The following is a 16,743-nucleotide window of genomic DNA, read 5'->3' on the forward strand; positions in this document are numbered from 1 at the left end:
AAGCTGTAGACAGAACAACAGTGTGGCGGATGCTGTCTGCATGGACTAACCCCACGGAGGACCAAACTGGTTGAGAGAGGTACATGTGGAAGGTGTCCACGGACAGGGAAGTTTCAGACGGATACAGGGGCTGAAGGGTTCAGCTCTGGAAGAAACAGACCAGCTGGACCCAAGGGTGTGATTCAGTCACGTTCGTGTAACCATGCGTCGTCACTCAACGGACCCCACTAAGATAAGATGGACTCTTGACCTCACGATCTCCCTCGTCGTGACCCTTGCACCTTGTTGTTTGCCTGCACTGCCCTTTCTCTGTAACACTTTATTCTGCTTTCTGTTATTGTTTTCCCTTGTTCTACCTCGATGTAATGATCTGATCTGTATGAACAAGACAAGATTTTCACTGTATTTCGCTTGACACTGATGTACATGTGACAATAACAAATCATTTCCAAATACAGAGGCACCTGTCCAATCTGTAACATTTCTCATTACCTAATATATTCAATAAGAGGAGTCGAGGGAGGGAGAATGGAGAGTGCAGGAGTGACAAAGATAGGGAGGGGTTTGAACAGGGGAACGGGGTGTGTAGGGATTACAGAGATAGGGAGGGGGTGAGGCAGGGGTTTGAAAGGAGGATGGGGAGTGTCGGGGTTACAGAGATAGAGAGGGGTTTGAACAGGAGGATGGGGAGTGTGGGGGTTACAGAGATAGGGAGGGGTTTGAACAGGAGGACGGGGAGTGTGGGGGTTACAGAGATAGGGAGGGGTTTGAACAGGAGGACAGGGAGTGTGGGGGTTACAGATAGGGAGGGGTTCGAACAGGAGGACAGGGAGTGTGGGGGTTACAGAGATAGGGAGGGGTTCGAACAGGAGGACAGGGAGTGTAGGGGTTACAGAGATAGGGAGGGGTTTGAACAGGAGGACAGGGAGTGTGGGGGTTACAGAGATAGGGAGGGGTTTGAACAGGAGGACGGGGAGTGTGGGGGTTACAGAGATAGGGAGGGGTTTGAACAGGAGGACGGGGAGAGTGGGGGTTACAGAGATAGGGAGAAGGGGAGAGGGGTTTGAACAGGAGGACAGGGAGTGTGGGGGTTACAGAGATAGGGAGGGGTTTGAACAGGAGGACGGGGAGTGTGGGGGTTACAGAGATAGGGAGGGGTTTGAACAGGAGGATGGGGAGTGTGGGGGTTACAGATAGGGAGGGGTTTGAACAGGAGGACAGGGAGTGTGGGGGTTACAGAGATAGGGAGGGGTTCGAACAGGAGGACAGGGAGTGTAGGGGTTACAGAGATAGGGAGGGGTTTGAACAGGAGGACAGGGAGTGTGGGGGTTACAGAGATAGGGAGGGGTTTGAACAGGAGGACGGGGAGTGTGGGGGTTACAGAGATAGGGAGGGGTTTGAACAGGAGGACAGGGAGTGTCGGGGTTACAGAGATAGGGAGGGGTTTGAACAGGAGGACGGGGAGTGTGGGGGTTACAGAGATAGGGAGGGGTTTGAACAGGAGGACAGGGAGTGTGGGGGTTACAGAGATAGGGAGGGGTTTGAACAGGAGGACGGGGAGTGTGGGGGTTACAGAGATAGGGAGGGGTTTGAACAGGAGGACGGGGAGTGTGGGGGTTACAGAGATAGGGAGGGGTTTGAACAGGAGGACAGGGAGTGTCGGGGTTACAGAGATAGGGAGGGGTTTGAACAGGAGGACAGGGAGTGTGGGGGTTACAGAGATAGGGAGGGGTTTGAACAGGAGGACGGGGAGTGTGGGGGTTACAGAGATAGGGAGGGGTTTGAACAGGAGGACAGGGAGTGTGGGGGTTACAGAGATAGGGAGGGGTTTGAACAGGAGGACGGGGAGTGTGGGGGTTACAGAGATGGGGAGGGGTTTGAACAGGAGGACAGGGAGTGTAGGGGTTACAGAGATAGGGAGGGGTTTGAACAGGAGGACGGGGAGAGTGGGGGTTACAGAGATAGGGAGAAGGGGAGAGGGGTTTGAACAGGAGGACAGGGAGTGTGGGGGTTACAGAGATAGGGAGGGGTTTGAACAGGAAGACAGGGAGTGTGGGGGTTACAGAGATAGGGAGGGGTTTGAACAGGAGGACGGGGAGTGTGGGGGTTACAGAGATAGGGAGGGGTTTGAACAGGAGGACAGGGAGTGTGGGGGTTACAGAGATAGGGAGGGGTTTGAACAGGAGGACGGGCAGAGTGGGGGTTAAAGGGGGGGAGATGGGGTGAGGAGGGAAGGCAGAGGGAAAGGGGAGAGAGGTGGAGGAGGGAGGGACCTCTCTCCTACCCGGTAGGATCCCGGGGCTGCTCCCCCTCCCGGTCTCGGTGAGTTCGCTGGTGCACGCGCAGCGTGGACGACTGGGCGAAGGCGCGGCCGCAGCGCGGGCACGGATACGGGCGCTCGCCCGTGTGCACGCGCAGGTGGCCGAGCAGCGCCGTGGAGTCGAGGAAGGCGCGCGGGCAGCGCGGGCACGCGAACGGCGGGGGCCGGCCGTCGGTGGCGCCGTGCTCGCGCAGCCGGTGGCGTGCCAGCGCGGCTCGTGTCAGGCAGCCGCGGCCACAGTCGCCGCAGCGGTGCGGCCGCTCGCCGCTGTGCAGCCGCCGGTGGTAGTTCCGCGACGAGCGGTGTGCATACGCCTTGCCCGGGCACAGCGGGCAGCGGTACGGCCGCTGGCCCGTGTGCACCCTTAGGTGCGTCCTGAGGGTGCCCTGCAGGGCGAAGCGGGCGCCGCAGCGCTCGCACGGGTACGGCCGCTCGCCCGTGTGGGTGCGGGCGTGCTGCCGCAGAGCCGTGCGGCGGGCGAAGGTGCGCGGGCACTCTTGGCACCCATGGGTGCCGGGTGAGGCTGCATGTTCTGCTGCCGCCACGGTCTCCCCACTACGGGGGCGCTGCGGCTGGGTCCTGCCGCCATCAGAGCCGGCGGTGGCAGCCTCCGGTTTGCGGGGTCGCTGCGGCTTCCCGGGCCTCCTCCGGCCGCCCTGACTCTCGGCTCCCGGCCTGGGCTGCGGCTGCGGCGGCGGCGGCTGCGGCTGGCTCCTCCGGCGCGTACTGCGCATGTTCCCATCCGGCATCGCCTCGGCGGCCTCCACACAACGGCGGCGCTGCAGCCTAGTCCTCCCGTGGCTAACGCGCATGCTCCCCGCCGACATTGTTGACGCTGCTGCACTGACGACCTCCGGCCGCCGGCGGCGCGGTGGAGCGACAATCAGGCGCCCACTGCGCAGGCGCCGAGGAGGCTCATCAGCGGAGTGGTCCATGGTTGTGATTGTCAGCTCCTGTGCAGATGAAAAGGGAATTCTGAGATTATTCCGAGAGATTGGGGATCTCAAAGTGTTTCCAAATGCAAAGTTTAATTTTACTGTTACATGCATGCACAAGTGCGATGAAAAATAAAATCGCACATGCTGAGATTCATCTTCTTGCGAGTAATCATCACAACATCACAATGAAATCTCGCACCCCAACTGGATGGACAAACAACCAAAGCGCAATAGAAACAAGAAGCTTGTGCAAATACAAAAAGAAAGAGAAAGGCAAGAACCGACAATAATAAAGAAATCAGCAAGCAAGCAAGTTTATTTGTATAGCACTTCAAACACAAGGCAGTTCAAAGTGCTTTACATGGAACAATATATAAAAATCAGGCATCAAATTTCAGCCAGTATATAAGAATAAAATAACAGAAAAATAGATATGATAAATAGAAGTTGCAGTGTAGGAAATTCTAATTAAAAGCTACAGTGAAAAGAAAAGGTTGAAGCTGCTGGGGACGGTAAGCTGACTTGCCCCAGATGACTGGAGAGCTCGGGAAGGTTCATAATGCAGCAGCAGGAGGCGGGAGAGGCCCTCAACCACTGAGTGCTTTGTGAACCAGTATTTTAAACTCATTCCCCTGATGAACAGGAAGCCAATGAGAACTGGAGTGATGTGTCCCACTTACCTGGTCTTAGTGAGGACTCTGGCAGCAGCATTCTGAATGTGAGGGGTTTTCTACAGAGACTGTGAAAATGTCATTACAATCGTCAAGCCCAATAAATACTGAGAACATGAAATGAAGGGTCTTTGACAGCGAGTCCATTAATTCTTCATGAATAACACGTGTTTTCCGGTAAGATTTATGGTAAATGATCACTACAAACATGGAGAGGCAGGCAGGGGGAAAGGTTGAAGCGAGTGGCTTTGAGGGCCTCAAAGTTGGGGCGAGTGGTGGCCCTTCCTCCTAATCTGAGAGTGAGGAGGGACTTGTGGTTCGATTGATCTCAGTGCCAGGCCAATCGGGAAAGGTCGAGTGTATCAGGGCTGGGTCCCACAGCACAACCGTCTGAACAACCCGATGTTCAGACCATTTAAACGCCAGGCCAGGTTGAAAAGGCAGGGTGTCGGGGCCAGAGGCGAGGGTTGGGCTGGTTTGATCAGCCCTGGCGGAGGGAGGACCCTACTCCAGACTTCGTGTCTGGGGACTCACTTTCAACTGGAATGCCATTTGTTACTTTTTTGTCTCTTGCTACATTGTGAGTTTGATGGTTCTTTCGGGATCCTTAGTCTTGTGGCTGCCTGTAAGGAGACGACTATCAAGGTTGTATGATGTACACATACTTTGATAATAAATATACTTTTGTTACGAATGTGCCACAACTCTGAGGGGCCAAAGGGTACAAAGTAGCCCCCTCCTTTGTGAGAATCGCAAGATCGCTGTTAATTCAGGTCCGGGACCCAGGAAATGAGAGAGAATCCTCAAGGTTTGGAATGTGTCCTGGCCTCAGCAAGACAAAGACACGGATAATGGCCATTGTCTCTTGGAGACGGAGTTGTGTATTGAGTACTGTACTATTCATTGGAAACCCTCAGGGGATGACCAGAGTGGGCTGGTTGAGGAATTGCATCATCCCAACCTGATTGACATCTGAGACCCCGTGAGTCAGGATAAAAGAGGGTCTGGGGAACAAACCCTTTAGACGCACCAGGAGAAATGCTAGAAATCCCGTGACAGCGTTTAATAGCGACAGCCGGTGGGGGGCTCGTGTGCGTCTTTTCCCTTTGCCTGGGATTGGGGCCTTACAACGGAAGAACGGTTTAGCTAAAGGAGAGGCCACCAGTGAACGGCCACGACAACGAGACTCCCGAATGATCGAAATCATAAAAAGGAAAAGCTGGCAAGTTTCTAAAAATCTCTCTCTCTCCAACCAAAGGCTGCAGCCTGAATGAACTGAGTGACTTTGATATTTCCATCGGACAATACATTATCCCCTAGACAACGATAGAGCTATTTCTCATTGATTATTATTATACCCGCACTTTTAGATTTAGTATTGACGATGTACATTATCTGTATGGTTGCATTGATATTATTTTTGTGTATTTTTACTAATAAATACTGTTAAAAATAGTACCATCAGACTTCAACGGACCTCTCTATCTTTGCTGGTAAGTGACCCAGTTACGGGGTTCGTAACAACGTGGGGCCTCGACTCGAGATTTGATACCAAATTGGAGGGCCAGTGAATCGGGCTTGTAAGTCCAAACTTGGATCTGGTTATGCGGGTAGCCAGACGGGAAACCAGCAAAGATGGACATGGATGAATTTTTAGAAAACCCGACTCTGGAGGTGCGAGAGGCGGCCACAAAGTCAGAATTGATAAATATTGCGAAAGGACTAAACCTCGCAGAGGTGAGGTTGTCGATGAAAAATCTGGAGGTGCGGAGGGCCATAACTCAGTATTATATTGTGAAGAATGTGTTTTCTGCTGAGGTATTGGAAAATATCCCTGAAAAGGCACCAGCTAGTGGGACGGCTCAGTTAGAGTTGGAGAAATTAAGGTTGGAACATGAAATTAAGTTAAAGCAGTTGGAAGCAGCTGAGAAGTAAAAAAAGGGCTGAGAAGCAACGGGAGCATGAGCTCCAGCTAAAGGAGTTAAAGGTGAAAAGGGAGAAGGAAAGAGCCGAGAAAGAAGGGGAGCATGCGCTCCAGCTAAAACAGCTGGAAGCAGCCGAAAAGGAGAAGGAGAGGGAGGCAGAGAAACAGAGGCAACATGACTTGGACCTGGAGAAGTTCAGGCAAGACCGAAGAGCTCAAGGGTCAGACCGAGAGGAGAGGTTTAATGTTAGTCGGGAGTTTAGGTTAGTACCTCCATTCCAGGAGACGGATGTTGATAGTTATTTCTTGCATTTTGAAAAGGTGGCAGTGAGTCAGAAGTGGCCCAAAGAGCAGTGGGTGGCGTTGTTACAAAGTGTGTTAAAAGGGAAGGCACAACGGGCATATGCGGCATGGAGGAGGAGGAGTCTGAGAATTATGAGAAAGTAAAGGAGGCCATTCTTCGGACCTATGAATTGGTACCTGAAGCGTATAGAGAAAAGTTCAGAAATTTAAAGTAAGTGTGGAATCAGACGTATGCAGAGTTTGCCTATGAGAAGGGTGTGCTCTTGGATTGTTGGTGTGCAGCAGAGATAGTGGAGGAAGATTTTTGGCGTCTCAGGGAGTTAATTCTGATTGAGGATTTAAAGGTTGTGTTTCGGAGGATATCCGGATGTATTTGAATGAGAAGCCGAATAAGTCCATCTCTGAATTTGCTAGGTTCGCAGATGAATATGCCCTATTCCACAAGACAAAGTTTTCCTCGAATAAAAGTTCCCAGAGAGACCGAGGGAACGATCGAGAAAGCCCGCCGGGAGCTAGTGGTAAGGTTGAGGGGGAAAGGCAAGGTGGCAGGAGAGGTCCTGGCTTGACCTGTTTTAATTGTGGAAAGGTGGGTCATATTGCATCTAAGTGCCTTGCTCCGAGGAAGGAGACAGGAAAAAGGAAAGCAGCAGTCCCTACAGGATGTGTTGTGTTGATCAGTAAATCAATGAGAAAGCCCCAGGTAGACCGAATACGAGAGGGGTCTGAGAAATGTATTTCAGAAGGAACTGTGTCTGTGAGAGAGGGAAACACACCAGTTCCAGTGCGGATCTGGAGAGACACGGGAGCTGAGCTGTCATTGATTAGCAGTAAGGTACTGGATTTTGGTCGCAAGACGGGAATGGTAGCTTTGAGAGGCTTAGGAAAAGGGACAGAAACGGTGCCCTTACATGGGATCATTCTGAATTGTGAGCTGGTGTCTGGACCAGTTGAAATAGAGGTGCGATCAGAACTCCCGAGAACTGACGTGGACGTCCTCCTTGGTAACGATTTAGCCGGTGGTAAAGTTTAGTCAGCGATGAAGCTGACGAGCCAGCCTGTAAGTGTTGAGGTCCCGCCCCTAGATTCCAGGATCTATCCCGCATGTGCGATCACTCGCAGCATGTCGAGAAAGGCAGCTGAGAACGAGACCAGTTTAAATCAGGCCAGTATCGATTTGGCCGAGACGTTTTTACCGACCCTGTACCAAGAGGAGTTAGAGGGTGGTAAAACGGAGAATAGGAAAGTGAACGAGAGTAAGGGAGAGGAGGTAGACCTACCCTTAGCCAGGAGGAAATTTATAGAGGCACGGAGTAAAGATGAGAAACAGATAAGGCTGTTAAAAGGTCCAGGGTTGGACACGGATGATCTGTCTGGTTTGGCAGAACTGTTTGAAGAAGTGGAAAATTCTAAAGGTGTTCCCGATAATGAAATGAGGGCAGTCCTAGATGAAAAGGGTGCCCTTACCTTGAAGAAGTCTGCTGGGTTGGCAGATGAGGATGTCTCAGCCCGCGGGGTTGAGTTTACTCTGGAAGGGAGTTGCCCAGAGAGTAACTGGGAGGATCAGGGGAATTTAGAAATTGAAAAGGGGACGGGTATTGAAAGCCTGGAAGAGGCAAATGTCCCGTTTGAGTGTGTTCAAGAAGTGGATGCACGTGGTACTGAACCTAGTAATGGAACTCAGAAATAGTCTGAGGTATCTGATTCAGTTAACAAGGAATGCAGTCCTTGTGGGTCAGATGGACGGTTCAGTGAAGAAAGGGTTAACCTTGGTAATAGTGGGAAGTGAGAGTTCCCAGTTGTTTGTACTCGAAGGTGTGTTAAAAGTTAGTGAGGAGATAAAAGCTGGTGAGGTGAATATTATTATTGAAGGAAAGGGGAGAAGTGTAGTTCCTAGATTGAATGAAGAGAATTTAAAGTCTGGATTGATGTCAGAAGCAGCAACCAGGCTGCAGAGACAATGACTTGGTAACGCGGTGCCTGCGAATCAATTACAGGTTGAGATGGAATGTAAAGGTGCCCCACACGCTATTGTTATTCAAGGGTGTGCTGTGAAGAGGCAGAATTTGAAATGCTGTTTGGACCAAGAGTTTAAACTGAAAAGTAATAGCATGAGGGGTCCTGAAGATAAAACCAACAACTTGCTTAAAATTAAAGAATTGTGTGGAAATTCGGAAAATGGTCTAAGTTTGGAACACATTGTTGATAAAATAACTCCTATGAAAGGAGCATGCGAAAGCCTATTCCACACTGGTGCACAAGCTAACCACATGGGAGTTAACTGGAAACGGGGCGAGGGTTGACGGGATGCAGTTTTAACTAACCGGATCCGGTTTTAAGGGATTTCAGCAAAGCATGTGAATAATAAAGACAACCCCCATGGAAGATTGACTGTTAAGTTTGAAAGTAAAATAAAGATTAGTATTTGTAGTATAAACGTAAGCTAAGATCACAACTCTTTAGTTTTTGTTTGCTGAAGAAAAGGAATAAAAATAGGTGGTTATTAAATTGGAGTCTGATGCTGCAAGACTTTATTAAGGTACAAGATGTTAAGATATTAAAGGAAGTGGCAATGCAATCGTTAACTGTTTAGATGCTGAATTGAATGTATAACTGTATTACTCTGCAGTGAAATAAAACTCTTTTGTATTGTGTTAGATTCTGAACTCCTGTAAGATTCTGTAGTAATTAATTTTTACCGATGGTAAAAAAGCTTTGAAGGAAGGGGGTGTTACGAATGTGCCGCAAATCTGAGGGGCCGAAGGGTACAAAGTAGCCCCCTCCTTCGTGAGAATTGCAAGATCGCTGTTAATTCAGGTCCGGGACCCAGGAAATGAGAGAGAATCCTCAAGGTTTGGAATGTGTCCTGGCCTCAGCAAGACAAAGACACGGATAACGGCCATTGTCTCTTGGAGACGGAGTTGTGTATTGAGTACTGTACTATTTATTGAAGCCCTCAGGGGACGACCAGAGTGGGCTGGTTGAGGAATTGCATCATCCCAACCTGATTGACATCTGAGACCCCGTGAGTCAGGATAAAAGAGGGTCTGGGGAACAAACCCTTTAGACGCACCAGGAGAAACGCTAGAAATCCCGTGTCAGCGTTTAATAGCGACAGCCGGTGGGGGGCCCGCGTGCGTCTTTTCCCTTTGCCTGGGATTGGGGCCTTACAACGGAAGAACGGTTTAGCTAAAGGAGAGGCCACCAGTGAACGGCCACGACAACGAGACTCCCGAATGATCGAAATCATAACAGGAAAAGCTGGCAAGTTTCTAAAAATCTCTCTCTCTCCAACCAAAGGCTGCAGCCTGAATGAACTGAGTGACTTTGATATTTCCATCGGACAATACATTATCCCCTAGACAACGATAGAGCTTATTTCTCATTGATTATTATTATACCCGCACTTTTAGATTTAGTATTGATGACGTATATTATCTGTATGTTTGCATTGATATTTTTGTGTATTTTTACTAATAAATACTGTTAAAAATAGTACCATCAGACTTCAACGGACCTCTCTATCTTTGCTGGTAAGTGACCCAGTTACAGGGTTCGTAACACTTTAAACTTTGAAGTGAATTTGAGACCTCTCTGGTTTGGGAGCCTGATGACTGTTCCTGAAACTGGTGGTGTCAGTCCTGAGGTTCCTGCACCTCCTTCCTGATGAGAGGGAGTGTAGGTTTCCACAATAAAACAAAGCCCCTAACACATTTTATCAAACTCCCAAACGTACAGAACAAAAATGTAGTAAAAACCTTTTATGGGATAATGTCATCATGTCAGTCAGTCAGACCAGTGAAACCCCAAAGTCGATGGTTGTGAATTGTGTACTTTTCTCCCGATTACATTACCCTGGCCTAGACGGTGGGGGCCCTTGACGATGGACGCTACCTTCCTGCAACAACACTGTGTAGACGTGCTCAGTAGTGGGGAGGGCTTTACCCATGATAGACTGGGTCACATCCACTACTTTTTGTAAGACTTTTCATTCAAGGTCATGACGCAACCAGTCAATACCAGTCATCAGAGGACATCAATAGAATTTCTCCTCTCCCATCGGGCAAAAGATACAAAATTCTGAAAGCATGTCCACCAGGCTCGAGGACAGCTTCTACCCCGCTGTTATCAGACTATTGAACGGTCCCCCAGTACGATAAGACAGCTTCTACCCCGCTGTTATCAGACTATTGAACGGTCCCCCAGTACGATAAGACAGATTCTACCCCGCTGTTATCAGACTATTGAACGGTCCCCCAGTACGATACGACAGCTTCTACCCCGCTGTTATCAGACTATTGAACGGTCCCCCAGTACAATACGACAGCTTCTACCCCGCTGTTATCAGACTATTGAACGGTCCCACCAGGCTCGAGGGCAGCTTCTACCCCACTATTATCAGACTATTGAATGGTCCCCCAGTACGATAACACAGCTTCTACCCCACTGTTATCAGACTATTGAATGGTCCCCCAGTACGATACGACAGCTTCTACCCCGCTGTTATCAGACTATTGAACGGTCCCCCAGTACGATAAGACAGCTTCTACCCCGCTGTTATCAGACTATTGAATGGTCCCCCAGTACGATACGACAGCTTCTACCCCGCTGTTATCAGACTATTGAACGGTCCCACCAGGCTCGAGGACAGTTTCTACCCCACTGTTATCAGACTATTGAAAGGTCCCCCAGTACGATAAGACAGCTTCTACCCGCTGTTATCAGACTATTAAACGGTCTCCCAGTACGATAAGACAGCTTCTACCTGCTGTTATCAGACTATTGAACGGTCCCCCAGTACGATAAGACAGCTTCTACCCTGCTGTTATCAGACTATTGAACGGACCCCCAGTACGATAAGACAGCTTCTACCCCGCTGTTATCAGAATATTGAACGGTCCCCCAGTACGATAAGACAGATTCTACCCCGCTGTTATCAGACTATTGAACGGTCCCCCAATACAATAAGACAGCTTCTACCCCGCTGTTATCAGACTATTGAACGGTCCCCCAGTAAGATAAGACAGCTTCTACCCCGCTGTTATCAGACTAATGAATGGTCCCCCAATACAATAAGACAGCTTCTACCCCGCTGTTATCAGACTATTGAATGGTCCCCCAGTACGATAAGACAGCTTCTACCCCGCTGTTATCAGACTATTGAACGGTCCCCCAGTACGATAAGGCAGCTTCTACCCCGCTGTTATCAGACTATTGAACGGTCCCCCAGTAGGATAAGACAGCTTCTACACCGCTGTTATCAGACTATTGAACGGTCCCCAGTACGATAAGACAGCTTCTACACCGCTGTTATCAGACTATTGAACGGGCCCCACTACGATAAGACAGCTTCTACCCGCTGTTATCAGACTATTGAACGGTCCCCCAATACGATAAGACAGCTTCTACACCGCTGTTATCAGACTATTGAACGGTCCCCAGTACGATAAGACAGCTTCTACACCGCTGTTATCAGACTATTGAACGGGCCCCACTACGATAAGACAGCTTCTACCCGCTGTTATCAGACTATTGAACGGTCCCCCAGTACGATAAGACAGCTTCTACCCCGCTGTTATCAGACTATTGAACGGTCCCCAGTACGATAAGATGGACTCTTGACCTCACGATCTATCTCGTTGTGACCCTTGCACCTTGTTGTCTGCCTGCACTGCCCTTTCTCTGTAACTGTAACACGTTATTCTGCATTCTGTTACTGTTTTCCCTTGTTCTACCTTGTTGCACTGTGTAATGATCTGCACGAACAAGCTCTTCAGAACGTGATGATAATTAAACAATCGACCTATTGTTCCCATCCCACTGGCTGGTGGAACAGAACAGCCATCTCCAATACTGCTCCTCAAAGGCCAAGTACACCATCACCAGAAGAGATCCTGCAGACCAACACACACATAGTGCTGGAGGGACTGAGCTTTGATGGAGAGGTTTCGGGCTGAAACACTTCAATGACAACCGAGCCTGCTTTTTGATATAGCGGTATGACTTTTCCTTAGGGTGAAAGAGATCCCATTTTCAAATCCTGGCACTGCAAGTGTTTTTGATTCTGTATTTATTGAGATACAATGCAGAACAGGCACTTCAGACCCTCGAGACAGGACGCCCGGAATCCTGACTTAATCCCGGCACTATCACGGGACAACTTACAGTGACCAATGCACCGAGCAACACGGGCACAGGGAGCACGTACAAACTCCTGATAACAGCAGCGGGAATTGAACCCGGGTCACTGGTACTGTAAATATTGTGCTAACCAGTACAGTACCGTGTGATGGGAATTGAACCCGGGTCACTGGTACTGTAAATATTGTGCTAACCACTACACTACCATGTGATCGGAATTGAAACCGGGTCACTGGTACTGTAAACACTATGCTAACCACTACACTGCCGTGTGATCGGAATTGAACCGGGGTCACTGGTACTGTAAACATTGTGCTAACCTCTACATTACCGTGTGATGGGAATTGAACCCGGGTCACTGGTACTGTAAACATTGTGCTAACCACTACACTACCGTGTGATGGGAATTGAACCCGGGTCACTGGTACTGTAAACATTGTGCTAACCACTACACTACCGTGTGATCGGAATTGAAACCGGGTCACTGGTACTGTAAACACTGTGCTAACCACTACACTGCCGTGTGATCGGAATTGAACCCGGGTCACTGGTACTGTAAACATTGTGCTAACCACTACACTATCGTGTGATCGGAATTGAACCCGGGTCACAGGTACTGTAAACACTGTGCTAACCACTACACTACCGTGCGATGGGAATTGAACCCGGGTCACTGGTACTGTAAATATTGTGCTAAGCATTACACTACCGTGTGATCGGAATTGAACCCGGGTCACTGGCACTGTAAACAATGTGCTAACCACTACACGACCGTGTGATGGGAATTGAGCCCGGGTCACTGGTACTGTAAACATTGTGCTAACCACTACACTAACGTGTGATCGGAATTGAGCCCGGGTCACTGGTACTGTAAACACTGGGCTAACCACTACACTACCGTGTGATGGGAATCGAACCCGGGTCACTGGTACTGTAAACATTGTGCTAACCACTACACTACCGTGTGATCGGAATTTGAACCCGGGTCACTGGTATTGTAAAGATTGTGTTCACCACTGCACTACCGTGTGATGGGAATTGAACCCATGTCACTGGTACTGTAAACATTGTGCTAACCACTACACTACCGTGTGATGGGAATCGAACCCGGGTCACTGGTACTGTAAACATTGTGCTAACCACTACAGTACCGTGTGATCAGAAGTGAACCCGGGTCACTGGTACTGTAAACATTGTGCTAACCACTAGACTACCGTGTGATGGGAATTGAACCAGGGTCACTGGTACTGTAAACATTGTGCTAACCACTACACTACCGTGTGATCAGAATTGAACCCGGGTCACTGGTACTGTAAACATTGTGCTAACCACTACACTACCGTGTGATGGGAATTGAACCCGGGTCACTGGTACTGTAAACATTGTGCTAACCACTACACTATCGTGTGATCGGAATTGAACCCGGGACACAGGTACTATAAACATTGTGCTAACCACTACACTACCGTGTGATGGGAATCGAACCAGGGTCACTGGTACTGTAAACATTGTGCTAACCACTACACTACCGTGTGATGGGAATTGAGCCCGGGTCACTGGTACTGTAAACATTGTGCTAACCACTACACTACCGTGTGATCGGAATTGAGCCCGGGTCACTGGTACTGTAAACACTGTGCTAACCACTACACTACCGTGTGATGGGAATCGAACCCGGGTCACTGGTACTGTAAACATTGTGTTAACCACCACACTACCGTGTGATCGGAATTGAACTCGGGTCACTGGTACTGTAAACACTGTGCTAACCACTACACTACCGTGTGATCGGAATTGAACTCGGGTCACTGGTACTGTAAACACTGTGCTAACCACTACACTACCGTGTGATGAGAATCGAACACGGGTCACTGGTATTGTAAACATTGTGCTAACCACTACACTACCGTGTGATGGGAATTGAAACCGGGTCACAGGTACTGTAAACATTGTGCTAACCACTACACTACCGTGTGATGGGAATTGAAACCGGGTCACAGGTACTGTAAACATTGTGCTAACGACTACACTACCGTGTGATCGGAATCGAACCCGGGTCACTGGTACTGTAAACATTGTGCTAACCACTACACTACCGTGTGATGGGAATCGAACCCGGGTCACTGGTACTGTAAACACTGTGCTAACCACTACACTACCGTGTGATGGGAATTGAACCTGGGTCACTGGTACTGTAAACACTGTGCTAACCACTACACTACCGTGTGATGGGAATCGAACCCGGGTCACTGGTACTGTAAACACTGTGCTAACCACTACACTACCGTGTGATGGGAATCGAACACGGGTCACTGGTATTGTAAACATTGTGCTAACCACTACACTACCGTGTGATGGGAATTGAAACCGGGTCACAGGTACTGTAAACATTGTGCTAACCACTACACTACCGTGTGATCGGAATCGAACCCGGGTCACTGGTATTGTAAAGATTGTGTTCACCACTGCACTACCGTGTGATGGGAATTGAACCCATGTCACTGGTACTGTAAACATTGTGCTAACCACTACACTACCGTGTGATGGGAATCGAACCCGGGTCACTGGTACTGTAAACATTGTGCTAACCACTACAGTACCGTGTGATCAGAATTGAACCCGGGTCACTGGTACTGTAAACATTGTGCTAACCACTACACTACCGTGATGGGAATTGAACCCGGGTCACTGGTACTGTAAACATTGTGCTAACCACTACACTACCGTGTGATGGGAATTGAACCAGGGTCACTGGTACTGTAAACATTGTGCTAACCACTACACTACCGTGTGATGGGAATCGAACCCGGGTCACTGGTACTGTAAACACTGTGCTAACCACTACACTACCGTGTGATTGGAATTGAACCCGGGTCACTGGTGCTGTAAACACTGTGCTAACCACTACACTACCGTGTGATGAGAATCGAACCCGGGTCACGGGTACTGTAAACACTGTGCTAACCACTACATTACCGTGTGATGGGAATCGAACCCGGGTCACTGGTACTGTAAACATTGTGCTAACCACTACAGTACCGTGTGATCAGAATTGAACCCGGGTCACTGGTACTGTAAACACTGTGCTAACCACTACACTACCATGTGATGGGAATCGAACCCGGGTCACTGGTACTGTAAACATTGTGCTAACCACTACACTACCGTGTGATGGGAGTTGAACCCGGGTCACTGTTACTGTAAACATTGTGCTAACCACTACACTACCGTGTGATGGGAATTGAACCAGGGTCACTGGTACTGTAAACATTGTGCTAACCACTACACTACCGTGTGATCAGAATTGAACTCGGGTCACTGGTACTGTAAACAATGTGCTCACCAGTACACTACCGTGTGATGGGAATTGAGCCCGTGTCACTGGTACTGTAAACATTGTGCTAACCACTACACTACAGTGTGATCGGAATTGAGCCCGGGTCACTGGTACTGTAAACACTGTGCTAACCACTACACTACCGTGTGATGGGAATCGAACCCGGGTCACTGGTACTGTAAACATTGTGCTAACCACCACACTACCGTGTGATTGGAATTTGAACCCGGGTCACTGGTACTGTAAACACTGTGCTAACCACTACACTACCGTGTGATGGGAATCGAACACGGGTCACTGGTATTGTAAACATTGTGCTAACCACTACACTACCGTGTGATGGGAATTGAGCCCAGGTCACTGGTACTGTAAACATTGTGCTAACCACCACACTACCGTGTGATCGGAATTGAACTCGGGTCACTGGTACTGTAAACACTGTGCTAACCACTACACTACCGTGTGATCGGAATTGAACTCGGGTCACTGGTACTGTAAACACTGTGCTAACCACTACACTACCCTGTGATGGGAATTGAAACCGGGTCACTGGTATTGTAAAGATTGTGTTCACCACTGCACTACTGTGTGATGAGAATTGAACCCATGTCACTGGTACTGTAAACATTGTGCTAACCACTACACTACCGTGTGATGGGAATCGAACCCGGGTCACTGGTACTGTAAACATTGTGATAACCACTACAGTACCGTGTGATCAGAATTGAACCCGGGTCACTGGTACTGTAAACATTGTGCTAACCACTACACTACCGTGTGATGGGAATCGAACCCGGGTCACTGGTACTGTAAACACTGTGCTAACCACTACACTACCGTGTGATGGGAATTGAACCTGGGTCACTGGTACTGTAAACACTGTGCTAACCACTACACTACCGTGTGATGGGAATAGAACCCGGGTCACTGGTACTGTAAACACTGTGCTAACCACTACACTACCGTGTGATGGGAATCGAACACGGGTCACTGGTATTGTAAACATTGTGCTAACCACTACACTACCGTGTGATGGGAATTGAAACCGGGTCACAGGTACTGTAAACATTGTGCTAACCACTACACTACCGTGTGATTGGAATTGAAACCGG

At 49.1% G+C, this 16,743-nt stretch overlaps 1 protein-coding gene across 1 annotated transcript in view; it reads right to left on the reverse strand.

Annotated features, from left to right (window-relative positions):
• Window positions 1-2,280: 2,280 nt before the first annotated feature.
• LOC132389543 (zinc finger protein 239-like) overlaps window positions 2,281-16,743 on the reverse strand; it is a 92,130-nt gene continuing 77,667 nt past the window's right edge. The window contains exon 2 of the mRNA XM_059962016.1: window positions 2,281-3,273. Coding sequence (XP_059817999.1) covers window positions 2,281-3,255 — 975 coding nt within the window. The 5' untranslated portion in view covers window positions 3,256-3,273. The remainder of the gene's footprint in view (window positions 3,274-16,743) is intronic.

This window comes from Hypanus sabinus, unplaced genomic scaffold (assembly GCF_030144855.1).
Source record: "Hypanus sabinus isolate sHypSab1 unplaced genomic scaffold, sHypSab1.hap1 scaffold_596, whole genome shotgun sequence".
NCBI classification, from domain to species: domain Eukaryota; kingdom Metazoa; phylum Chordata; class Chondrichthyes; order Myliobatiformes; family Dasyatidae; genus Hypanus; species Hypanus sabinus.